At 43.1% G+C, this 13,178-nt stretch overlaps 2 protein-coding genes across 5 annotated transcripts in view; one reads left to right on the forward strand and one right to left on the reverse strand.

The window, feature by feature from the left end:
• Pigf (phosphatidylinositol glycan anchor biosynthesis class F) overlaps positions 1–6,555 on the forward strand; it is a 33,000-nt gene extending 26,445 nt beyond the window's left edge. For 2 of the 3 annotated variants that reach the window (XM_051159317.1, XM_051159274.1), the window contains exon 6: positions 6,405–6,555. In XM_051159317.1, the coding sequence (XP_051015274.1) occupies positions 6,405–6,518 (114 nt within the window). In that variant the 3' untranslated portion in view covers positions 6,519–6,555. The remainder of the gene's footprint in view (positions 1–6,404) is intronic. The other variant, XM_051159343.1, reaches the window with a different exon arrangement.
• Positions 6,556–6,914: 359 nt separating this feature from the next.
• The window catches only part of Rhoq (ras homolog family member Q), a 34,443-nt gene continuing 28,179 nt past the window's right edge, over positions 6,915–13,178 (reverse strand). Inside the window, exons 3-5 of one of the 2 annotated variants that reach the window (XM_051159495.1) lie at positions 9,173–9,241; positions 8,683–8,778; positions 6,915–7,070 (exon numbers count right to left, since the gene is read on the reverse strand). In XM_051159495.1, coding sequence (XP_051015452.1) covers positions 6,915–7,070; positions 8,683–8,778; positions 9,173–9,241 — 321 coding nt within the window. Of the gene's footprint in view, positions 7,071–8,682; positions 8,779–9,076; positions 9,242–13,178 lie in introns of both variants that reach the window. The other variant, XM_051159432.1, reaches the window with a different exon arrangement.

The raw sequence follows: 13,178 nt of genomic DNA on the forward strand, positions 1-13,178 counted from the left end.
TAGCATGTGGCTACAGGAAGAGGATAGATGTCATGTTCTATCATTTTCCTTCGTATTCTACGTGTGTGTGTGCCCATAGAATTCAGAAGGGGTATTGGATCCCTTAGCGGGATTACAGGTGTGTGAGAGCCTCCAGATGTGGGTGCCATCCGCGTAAATAGGGGGAACCTGAGGAATCTGCAGAGGAGTGGTTACTGTCTCTCTTCAGATATGAAGGACGATAAGGTCAGGCAAGCCAGCTCTACATCACGCACGGGCTACTTTTTAGTGTGTGTGTCTATTGTGCGGAGCAAGTTCTCATCTGCATGAGTTTTGGAATCCTCTGACAAAGCTGCTGACTACTGCCTTCAGGTGGTCGCTTACGTTTCCTTGGAGTCCCGCCTTGAATGTTTTGCTAATACTCCCAGGGCAAATGCTGCAGCCTAGTGCAGGAGCACACGCACAAATGGCACCTGCTCTTCTGGCTCTCATTTGCTAGCTGTAAATGCACACTGACCTGCATTTACTCTGACTGCTCTCCTACTACAAAGAACACATAGTTAGGAGCCTGTTACAGTGGAGCGGTGAATTCCTAGTCAGGACTCCTGTCAAAAGTGACAGTAAGTACATCTGAACACATGCACACACAACTAAGTTGGCCTGTTAGTAAAGTCTGTTGTGATAGTCCTGCCACAGTGAACACATCTTTAATCCAAACCCAACCTCTGGTAAGAATTGCTTTTCCCAGTCTTACAACATGTAAACTGTACACTAGCACTTTAGTTTGATACAGTACAATTCCTTTGGTAAGGAAAATACCAAGTAACCTAACGTCACATTCAATCAAATCTGTGACCTATTTTATCTCTACTCTGGATTTGCAAGTAACCAATTCAATTATAATCCCATGACTTCTAGTTTCAAATTATGTAATAATTTGTGGCATCTGAGATTTTAGAAAATGTTTTATATATTTTTTTACCCTGGTAAAACTGAAGAAAAGGAATCATAGACTTTTTTTTACATTTATATTTATTATTGCCGTGTGTGTGTGTGTGTGTGAGAGAGTGTGTGTGTGTGTGTGTGCATGCGCGTGCCGGCACACCTGCAGGTACCAGAGTGTGTATCAAACACAAACTAAGCACAAAATGGCTAGATGGCTTACCCAGAACTGCATTAGTAAGCCAAGATTCAAACCCAGTCTGCCTAGTATGAACGTCGGTGTTTTTCATCACTGTCCTATGCTGGCTAAAGCATATTCGAGGACTGTTAAGCCCTCTGGGGTGTGCTGGAATGTCTTCTTTTCCAAGACATAGGCAGGCCTCTCCCTAAGCCAGAGTGGACACGCATACTTGTATCGTCTATGGTTAAAGTTCTTACTTTACATTTTTTACCTGCATGTATTTCTATGTACATATAATATGCAGCTGCATGTCCATGGAGGACAAAAGGGGGTGTTGGATCAGGACTGAAGTTGCATATGGTTGTGAGCTGTCACGTAGTGCTCAGAGTCACACTCAGGTCCTCTGGAAGAGCAGCTAGTGTCGTAACTGCTGAGCCATTTGCCCCAGGCCATAGGTTTCCTCTTAAACAACTTTTATTTGACATTAAAAAAAAACCACATTCACAGTTTATTTATATATTTAAAGTGCTTTTAGGTTTATGAAGATAGACTTATTTTATTTCCTTTTTTCCTCAAAAATACATAATTTATTTTAATGTGTATGAGTAATTTGTCTTCACACACACCTAGAAGAGGCCATCAGATCCCGTTACATATGGTTGTGAGCCACCATGTGGTTGCTGGGAATTGAACGCAGGACCTGTGGAATAGCAGCCAGTACCCTTAACCACCGAGTCATCCCTCCAGCCCGTTATTTTATTTCTTAAAAAACAAAAACAAAAAAATTTTTTTTATTACTTTGAGAAAACTGGCCTTTTTTGGTTCAAGTGGTAAAGAATAAATCCACAGCGACTTGATTTATAGGAAGGATCATGATGGTGCCCTAAAGTGGAGACATTTTCATTTATTTTGAGGGTTGTTTGAGTTGGGTTTCTGTCTTCTTTTTTGAGATGGTATCTTGCCCTATAGCCCAGGCTGGCCTCGAACTCATGGTGACCATCCTTTGCTGGCCACCCCACCAGCCTCTGAGGTACATGGCCATAGGCAAGCAGCCCCAGCCCAGGGTGCATTCTGTGAAATAAAGTCTTGCTTTGCAGCTGTGCTGATTTTATGTTAACATGACACAAGCTGGAGTCATCTGTGAGGGCAGGTCAGTTGAGAAAAGGCTTCCATTAGATTGTGCTGTAGGCAAGTCTATAGGGCATTTCATCATTAGTGATGGATGTGGGAGGGCCCAGCCCATTGTGGGCTGGTGGTCCTGGGCTCTATAAGAAAGCAGGCTGAGCAAGCCATGAGAAGCAAGCCAGTAAGCAGCACCCTCCATGGCCTCTGCATCAGCTCCTGCCTCCAGGTTCCGGCTCTGTTTGAGTTCCTGCCTGGAATTCCTTAGGGGATGAACTGTGATGGAAGTGTAAGCCAAATAAACCCTTTCCTCCCCAAGTTGCTTTTGGATACTGTGTTTCATTAAGCATAGTATCTGTAAGACAGCGCCCTAGGTTGGGTTCAAATAAGTCCTCCTCCTCTTCCTCGGCCTCCTGATGGCTGGGACGAGACGCGTGTGCATGCACCGTGCATGTCTAGGATGCTGGTTTTTCTTCAGCTGCTTCAGCCACTCATCTCTTAAGATAGGTTTTCCCTGTTGTAACTAACTAATTTTACCTACTTGCATTGCATTACAGTATTACGTAACACAAGATGTTTTCTTCCATTGAGTGGCTTTTAAGAAACATTTGAAGTTAAAAGACACTAGACTGTCCCTTTGGTGACAAAACCTGTGAATAGCTTTTTTTTTTTTTTTTTTTTTTTTTTTTTCCGAGGCAGGGTTTCTCTGTGTAGCCTTGGCTATCCTGAACTCACTTTGTAGACCAGGAAGATTGGCCTGATGTCTGCCTCCCCGAGTGCTGGGGTCACAGGTGCGCACCTGCCGCGAATGGCTTTCTTAACAGGAATGCCTTCCTTTTCAACTTCCTATTCTCCTTACATAAAACAAAACTATACATAGCCATTTCAGATCATCACAATTTGGATAATTATTTATATCTCTGCAGGGGAACTAGCTAACAGGACTACAGATTTTAGAAATACTACTGTGGCATAAGCAATGTTAGCATAGAAGTATCCTTGTGAAACGAGATAGTTTCAAGCAAAAAACTTAATATCTCATTATTAAAATATAATTAAGCTAGGCTGGCTCGACACATCAGGATGAATTCTGTGCTGTGGCGTGGCTTTAAACATCTTAGAGCAGTCATCAGAAAGCCTGTAAGCTGCTTAGGGAAGAAAAGACTGTGCAAAGTTAAGGCCTTGTGTACTGCAGGAGACTCCCCAGCACTCTGGTATGCAGAGGCTGAGACATTGCTAGGCAACCATCGGAAACGCAGGTACACTTTATTCCGCTGATGGCAGGGATGTCTTGACATAACAGTGAATTGCTGAGTGCTCCGATCCTTAACCCTTATAGGAGGAAACTGATGAACGCACCATTTGTTTCATTTTTCATGGTCTTTGGAAGTAAAGTCTGGCAACTGTTTGAAGAATGTGTGCAAATGTTTACATGTGTGTTTGAAAACAGTGAACCACCCTGAGGTCACAGTGATCAAAACAGAATGTGATACCCCGCATTGCAATGTGGCTGAGGCCCATAGGGATTGTTATTCCCCACACCTGACTAACAGGGCCTGCTAGGGGGGCAGGTGTGCACATGTTGGCAGGGTCGGGCAAGCAGTCTCACAGCAGAGGAAAGGGGATTAAATAAAAACCACTGAGGTAAGAAGTACAGTGCGTTACATAAATAGTAAACTATGCATTTCACTTTATTATGACCCCATACGTTAGGAAGGGACGCTGTTGAAGTAACAATCATTTAAAAAGCAACAACCAACAAACCAGTTATTTAACTTGGTATTTAAAACCAATAATTAAAAGTCAAACGGAAGCAATGTCTAAGTAAGATAATTCATAACAAATGGCATGAACTCAAGCTCTGCTTATTGGAAATATGGTAATTCACCGCGAATAAGCTACAAGGTGCCTGTAAGGACAGAGTAAGGGTTTACAGTAGCAAAGTGCTATTAGATCTCAAGGTCCCCTACACATTTTAAAGGACTTTAGGACAATTTTTCTCTGCAAACACTGATCAGTTCTCATTTCTCCTAAGTTCTTTCACACATGACCGTATCTGGAGCACAGCGCTCACTAGCATAGCTCATGCTAATAAGATATTGTTGACAGCATTTCCTTTCCCAGATAGCTCACCAGTCTGAAAGAGTTTTTCCAGAGATTAGTCTGAATCTCTGTAGCAACCTAAGCCTCTAATGAAGATATGCTTCTGAAAATAAGGCAATTTCTCTATAATCTGCTCATGAATAGAAAACAAATCTTTGGTTTTCTGGTTAAAGTGGCGGAGAGAAGATTTTGCAAAAAGAAATACTAAATAACCAACACAAAGAGCTCTTAACAAGCAATGGGAAACTCCAAACCCCATCAAGGTAAATAGAGTACCTAAGGCACCTCAGGTTCAGGGGATGCAATCGTCTGCGTAGAGTTCTACTATTCTATAGACATGACTCTTACCACCCAGAGAAGCTGACGCTGAAAAAGTGATGTCCAACTATGTCTGCTGCGAATCAAAAGAGGGTGATGAGAGCTCTGAATGGAAGGGGCCCTGGGGCCGTCCCCATGGTCATACATGAGGGTGCGGAGGTGACACCAGTGCGCATTTCCAGGTGCTTACTCCATCTCTCGTAGAGCAGGACAGTTCGTGACTTTAACTTCCGTTGCTAATACACTAAGTGTCAAGGGTTTCACAGATGTAGGAAAAACAAACAAAACCCATCAAATCTCCATAGGCAACTTGGAAAAGAATAATACTTTACTGTCTTGATTCCTTCATATCATAGGTTTGACAACTTAGCTAATATGTTAACTGACTATACAGTTTTCTTCAATTCTATCTAAATACAGATCAAAACTAAATGGGAAAGTTACAGAAATCCCATTGGAGCATATATAAGGCCATGATATACTTAATGTGAACCACCACTGCGGAGAAGAGACGTACTATGTCCACTTCCAAGAGAAAGAAAGCTCTTGCCCAGTAGACTGTCCACCACTGAGTGGGGGTGTGGTGCTTACATTTAAAAACTCCTACAAAGCTCACATGCAAGACAGTACATCTAGGTTTGTGACTGTATGAACATTTAAGGCTGTCATTTTCAAGTATAAATGTCTAGTGTTCCATTACCCAATCTGTGCAATCAACAAAGCTTTGAGCACACATCGTGGATGCTAACAGAAGCTTGCTAAAGACAGAGAAGTCGTAGTTAAAGCAACAGCAAATCTGAACCTAAGAAAGGCTGGTAAGAATGTGTATGCTCCCCAAAACTGCATGAGGTGGCTCCCAGGGAAGCTTCGCCTAACACTGCTACTGTCTGTTGCATGGCATTTAGAGTAAGGCAGATCCATAGCAGACCAAAGAAGGAAGCCAAACGAGGTACCAGCCACTTGGTTATAAAGATGGTTTGCCTCTGGTGCACTCTGATGGCCTATTCCCCAGAGAAGTGTTAGAAATGGCTCCAGCACATCAAAAACGCTTTATAGGGGGAACATGGAACTTTGTTTCCAAGACTTTAGACAGAACTTTTTACCTAGAGACCCACATACCCTGTCTATGGCATAAAATAATCACCAGTATTTATTTCTGGCTTAGTGAAATGTAGTATGGCTGGACAAATAGTCTTGGGAAGTCAGCAGCATTCTGCTTGCCTCATGCTGTAGGTGTATACATAAGCTGTGGGTTGTACCTTCTGCTGTAGATACAGTATCTGCAGCTCAAAGAGCACATCAGGTTTCCTATGGAAGCAGATACCCACAAATCCCACACAACATGCTTAGATTCTCTGTCTTCCCAATGGCACAACTGGAAGTCTCTAAGGTTTGGTCAGCCGACACACTTTGTTTCAAATGCAGGAATTAGTAAAATGGCCAACTAACTCAGAGAGCTAAACTGAGTTCAGGATCATGGTGAACTATGTCCCAGTTTTTCAATGTTACTTTAGCATGTATTTCATGCAATTTGGGGAACATCAAGCTAATGTACAACCGCGGAAGCCTTGTACTGTTTAATGCACATTAACTGAACTGTGTACATTGTTAGTGTTTATGATGGATGCAGTCATGGTCTGTTAAACCTGTTCTGGAAGAAAGCACACTAACCCTCACTACAGAAATGTTTATGTTACACTCAGTCTGTGCTCAAGTACTAATGAAAGTGGTTGGTTCCAACCTTGTGGTTCTTTCCTAGGTGTGGCCCATCTCCTGTACACTCGGAGCAACCTTTGGCTACGTGGCTGGCCTGGCTGTCTCACCACTCTGGATATACTGGAATAGAAAGCAACTTACATACAAGAACAATTAAGAGGAGAAAGGGGAGAGAAGTTATTTCATTGTGCAGATTCCATAAGGGCTGTGCAGAAATGTCTACGGTCAAAGCCAAGCAGTCCATTTACAGCACTGTTGTTCTCTTAATGTCGTTTCCACATGATGTCATTGTAGCTTTTTAACTATGAAACCCCTGAGAGATTGTACCTTCTAGTTGAAATAAAGTATTTATAGTAGATTGTGGCTTGAGATGCTGTTTGCTGCCGCTTAGACCTTTACGAAACTTTCTCAGTGAACTCTGTAGAATGCAGAGGACACATTCCCTCCCACCTCGAGTTAAACTGCTTCACTGTAAGAGGTCAGGACATTGCTGTAGCATTTCAAATGCTTTCTGGGGAAAATGGCCAGTTTCCTTGGCCACTAAAGATGCTTCTCACGTAATCAAACAGCAGTTTATACATCTTGATCCTATTCGTTTTTTAACTGTGTGTTTCTTTGGAGTTAAAATGGCTATGATAGCCTCATCAAACACAGTCTTCAAACCCTTCTGGGTTAAAGCTGAACATTCCACATAGCAGCATGCACCTATCTGGGAAGGAAAAAAAAAGCTACAGTTATATAAGACAGTTTTACACAACTCTGTAACAACACATTATAAGGGGAGTTATAAAATACAGCTGTGCAAGAAAGCCCCATCACACATATCCACAATACTCAGAGGGATACGGTTGCTAAAACACTAGTGTATGGCCTTCCAGACTTCTCTGGAAAATTCGCTCATCAAATATTACATACTCTATACATTAAGCAACTGCTTAGCTGCTAAGGACATGTCAATGACCAAGATGTCCTGCGGTGTGGCAAGAAAAGGAATACAGAGCAGACACTGATAAGTGTTAGGACAAAACAGAGGGAAGTGGGAAGATGGTGCTAGTCAGGGAGGCCTTCTCACAGCTCAAGGTTGAGCAGAGATCTGCCTGCCTCTGCTTCCTGCATGCTGAAATTGAACGCATGTGCCACCATGCCCAGCTAGAATGCACAATATCTATTCATTCTGGAGAGGAAGCTTCCTCAAACTTGGAGACTTTGGATGGTAGTTCTTTGCCCACTTTTCTGCTGGGGTATATACCCTCTTCTGATTAAGTCATTTTATGCAAGGGGTTCCTGTATACTAAACGTTAATGCCGATACACCGATCTGACTTGTTTCTGGCATCCAGTGTGATAGCACAAATTTATGAAGTCAGATCATCTGCACTTACACCTTTTGCCTTTATGCATTTAGAATTCTTTCTCTCCCCAAGATTATAAAATCAACACAAGGAATTTCAGAAGTGGTGTGCTGGTGAAATCATCTATCTTTGCTTTGGGAAAAAGCCATCCTCCAGAAAGTTCTCTTGCTTCTTTCTATCTCCTAGTAGTACATTTAAAAAGAATTTACTAGATTGCACTTGCACAAAAATCCCACTAAAGCCAAAAAGAGGAGGAGGAGGAGGAGAAGAAGAGGAGGAGCAGCAGCAGCTGGGTGTGGTAGCTCACATCTTTTATCCCAGCACTCAGGAGGAAGAGGCAGGTGGATTTTCGTGAGTTCCAGGATAGGCAAGGCTACACAAAGAAACCCTTTCTCAAAAAACCAAAAAGAAGAAGAAGAGCAAGGGGAGGAGGAGGAGGAAGAATTCATAACTTGTAGTCATATGGTGGGGAAAAAGAACCTAGCTTTAGGGTAAGGGAAAATATATGTCTCTAAATATTTTTTAGAAATCTATAATTATCTCTTAAAGATTTAAATTGTCACCTAATGTCACTTGAACTGCTCCTGCAGGAATATAAACTGAAAACAGAGCCTAATTTGGCACAGTGCAGATGTTTAAATAATTAAGAAGGGTGTGAAGTCTCGGCCTCTACTCCTGCTGTCTCCTACAGATGCCTTGAAAGCCAATTTAGTGTAAACACAGCATAGATGGACAAGCACGGGAGCTGGAAGCCCAGCTCTGCCATTTTTTTACTGGAAGATTTCAGGCTCCTGTTACTTAAAAGCTCACATTCTTTCGTGTCTGCAGCCAGGGAGACAGGTCTCCCTCATTGTGTCAGTGCAGAAATAAGGGGGACTAATGGGAGAGCAGCGGGGCGGGCCGAGGCACAGCGCAGCTGGTTCCTGCTGCTGTCTGCACATTGGTGTTAAAGCCAGCAGGGACTCTTTACCTCTTTCGCTAGTTTCTGTCCTTGTTCCACACAGACAGGTTTTTCTTTCATGTCATTCAGTCTTGCTAAAGTTTTGGGGTCATCTCGGAGATCAATCTAATTAGGAAAGATCAATAATGTCCTATAATATGTATTTTAAAAGAAACCAATGCATATAGTCCCATTTAATCTCTATATAGTAAAAACAAAACAAAAACAAAAACAAAAACAAAATAAGATTTTAGAGATACTAATATAATTTAGGGGGTTATTTTTATGTAGAAATAGAGGAATTACCCATTTGAAACATTTAACGCATCATTTGCTAATCATGGGGTCTTGTCTGAGAGCAATCCCCCAAGGCTAACTAATTGTAGAGCTTATTCTTAAATGAATAAAATCAAAGCAGACACACCTGGGTTCCTATTAGTAAGAAGGGGACATTTGGCGCATATTCCTTTAGCTCTGGGACCCATTCCTCTTTTACATTTTGAAATGAGGCTGGATTTACCACAGAGAAGCATATGAGGAAGACGTCGGTCATGGGGTAAGATAAAGGTCTCAGACGATCATAGTCTTCCTGTGGGAAAAAAGGAAAGTCATTCTTTACACTTAGCATGTCTACACATCAGTAGCAATAAATAAATTAGGTCATGTGGTCAAAAAGTACATCCAGGAATGCATCTCTCCATGAAATACGATGATTCCACTTGGTTTGGGCTTTCTCCTTCTAAGTAAAAAATTTAGGACAATGAACAAATCAAATAAAAACTAGGCATAGAAAGGGGTGTAGCACACACTCCTGTAACTCCAGCCTTCAGGAGGCTAAAGGAGATGGGGAATTCTAGGCAGCCCCGAGCTACACAGCAAGATCCTATCTCAAAACACACACACACACACACACACACACACACACACACACACACACACACACACACACACACGGTGGGGGAGAGGGGCACATTGTGATTCCAACAGCTCTCACTGCAAAGTTTGCACAAAGAAGCGAGCTCGATGCTTAAGTATTCTAACATAATAGTAAACTGAGTATGTACTGCCAGTATCATTACCATAGCACAGGGATTGGCCAACGTGGTCTTTCATGGACTTCATTCTTAAAACTGAGTGATTCACATACAGAGGCGCTGAAGGGAAAAACTCTGTAAGGATGGACAGGCTACAGAAGCTGCGCTTCCAACTGGGGTCCCGAGTGTGGGGCCGTGCTCTTAGTACCTACGGACCGTCACAGAGACTCTACTTTTGCTCTTCTTGTCCTCATTCCCCACTCTTCCTGTTTCTCTGTCTCTGTCTTTGTTTCTCGGTTTCTGTCTCTCCATCTGTCTTTCTGTCTCTGTGTCTCTGCCTCTCTCTCTCACACCCACACACACATACGTATATTTAAGGACAGAAATGTGTCCTGTTCCTTTTCTAAATGTTTTCTTGTGTATTCGCCAGTTGTTTTTTGTTTTGTTTTGTTTTGTTTTGCATGTATACACCCAGAACTGCACACATCCAAACAGCCACACACTGCATTCTGCTCTGTGACTGCCTCAACCAGTCTGTATACGCTGGGCTATTGTATGGGTTAAACTGTTGCTTCATGGCTCTCTTCCTGAGAGCCACTGCCACAAAATGCAGTGGCTTTCATATTTACATGGATTATTTTATGTGACACAAAATTCTACTTACATTCTAGCAAGCAGATGGGGGTGAGGATTCCACTTCTGCCATGGCTGGGCTTGTCTGGTTTCATGGAACCTGGTATGATGCAGACTACCTTCTTAAAACGACCCACGTCACTACTAGAATAGCTTAAACATGGACCTAAGAGAGTTCTCTCAGAAGATCCGCCATTCAGTTTCTTCAGCGTTATTTCTCTACTCATGAGTTGTCCTTCCATGTCACCTGAGAGTTTTCTACTATCACTCTGAATTCCAGCCTGCCTGTGAGTGATCAGCCCCACCCCTCCATTCCCCTATTCCCCCCTGCCCCCCCCACCCCCGGATACCAAGATCTGCAGATGCTCAGGGCCCTTCTATAAACCAGTGCTGTTCCTTACATGTAGCCTATACATCTTGTGTACATCCTAAATCACTGATCCCTTGCTTACTGTGCCTAATGCAACACGAAGTTATTTTGTATTTCTTAGTGTCCTGCATAGTTCCATGTCAGCCCCACACAGGCTAGAGTCTCTGGAGAGGAGGGAGGCTCAGTTGAGAAAATGCCTCCGTAAGATCTGGCCATAGGCAAGCCTGTAGGGCATTTTCCTAATTAGTGATTGATGAGGGAGGGCCCAGAGGGCCCAGCCCATTGTGGGTGGTGCCATGCCTGGGCTGGTGGCCCTGGGTTCTGTAAGAAAGCAGGCTGAGTAAGCCATGGGGAGCAAGTCAGTAAGCAGAACCCCTCCATGGCCTCTGCATCAGCTCCTGCCTCCAGGTTCCTGTCCTGTTTGAGCTCCTGCCCTGACCTCCTTCAGTGATGGACCACAATGTGGAAGCGTGAGGCGAATGAGCCATTTCCTCCCCAACCGGCTTGTCGGTCATAGTGTCTCATCGCAGCAATAGAGACTCTAAGTTAAACACTCAGAAGATAATGGCAGGAATAAATATCTGCACAGGGTACATACATGTCCATCGAATATTTCCAGTCCATAGTTGGCTAAAATTTCATAGTTGGATCTGAAATCTGTAGGCATGACGGGCTGACTGTATAGCATCTCAAGTTCTTGTCTGTGGGAGTTATCTTTTTTTTAAGCTTTTCAAATGACAATATACTCTACTTTATTTATTTATCTCAGTGGCTCATCAGCAGGCATATACTTGACAGCTATAGGCAGTGAAAACTCTTGATAGAACAGGACAGTGGAGAAATGCCATCCCCACCTCTACAATTTTTACGTTTCTTTTTTATATTTTGTATATTTATTTATTTAATGTGTCTGGGTGTTTTGCCTGTATAAATGTATATGAACCACAGGCATACCTGGTGCCCACACGGCCAGAAGAGGTGTCAGGTGCCCTGGGACTGGAGTTATAGATGGTTGTGAGCCACCACATGGGTGGTCCCCAAGAACAGCTAGTGCTCCCACCTGCTGAGCCACCTCTCCAGCCCCAAGCCTTTCCTTCCTTTCCCCCACCCCCTCAAGACAGGGTTTCTCTGTGTCCTCGACAAGGCTGGCCTCGAACTCACAGAGATCCTCCAGCCTCTGCCTCCCGAGTACTGGGCTTAAAGGTGTGTACCCCCATGCCTGGCCTCAAGTCTTTCCTTCCGATGTGGGAGTGTCTACTTGCTTTTAACTAAATCTTTGCTTTGGGCTTAGAAGTCAGGCCATAGGCAGGAGTTTAGTTACTGCCCAACTTGTGGCCTCTTGCAACGAACTTAACTGCTTTTTCTATTCTGGTCAAAAAAAGGTGAAAAGGAGAGGGTATCAGTGAGAAAATGAATAGAGCAGGTTTGAAGCATGCCATACCCTGGCCAGCTGAAAAAATGTTCCAAATTGTAACAGCAACAAAGACTCCAATCATACATTTATCTAAAAAGAAGCCAAACAGATGGCCAATAAATGCTTGGGAAAAAAAAAAAAAAAAAAAAAACAACTCAACATCTTCCACGGCCAAGGAAAGGGACATCAAAATTACACTAAGGTCCTGCCTCACCCCAGTGAGAGAGGCTATCTTCAAGAAAACAGAAAGGAGCCACCCTGTTAAGGATGTGGGAGAGACAGGACCTTTATTGTCCATGGGTGGGAATGTGAATTACTACAGCCACGGAGACAGGCAGTCCTAAATCACACACATAAACCCTCTAAGAATAGAACCAACGGAGCCAGCTCTACTGCGCCGGAGTCTACACTCCAAACAGTCAAAGTCAGCATGCAATGGAGATAGGCCCACCCATGTTTCCTGCAGCACTCTCCATGGTTACTGAGTTATACAACCAGCTCAGATGCCCATCAGAAGGCACATGGATAAAGGTATGGGCTTTCATCAACAAAGTCATGTCCTTTACAGGAAGATGGGCAGAACTGGAAAGTTGTCATATTAAGCAAAATAAGCCATACAGATAAAGACAACATGTTTTCTTTCATTTGTGGAAAGTAGGGAGGGTAGGAGACCCAGGGAGAGAGGAGGACAAAAAAGTGTAGTTGAGAGGACACACAACCGAAATATAAATACGAACATATGGAAATGTCACAGGAAAACATGATCTAGGCAATTAGTATACATTAATAGTTATGATTTTAAAATATAACATGTGTGGGCTGGAGGGTTGGATCAGGGGTTTTTAAAAAGCATTTGTTCTTGCAGAGGACCCAGGTTCAATTCCCAACACCCACACGGCAGCTCATAGCCATCTGCAACTCCAGTCCCAGGGACCTGGACATCCTCTTCTGACCTCAGAGGGTACCAGGCACACATGTAGTACACAAATATACACGCAGGTAAAACATCCATACACATAAAATAAATCTAAAACAAATTCCAAAAACCTATTTTCCGAAGACTAGGATGAGTGTG

This window comes from Acomys russatus, chromosome 1 (genome assembly GCF_903995435.1).
Source record: "Acomys russatus chromosome 1, mAcoRus1.1, whole genome shotgun sequence".
Classification (NCBI taxonomy): domain Eukaryota; kingdom Metazoa; phylum Chordata; class Mammalia; order Rodentia; family Muridae; genus Acomys; species Acomys russatus.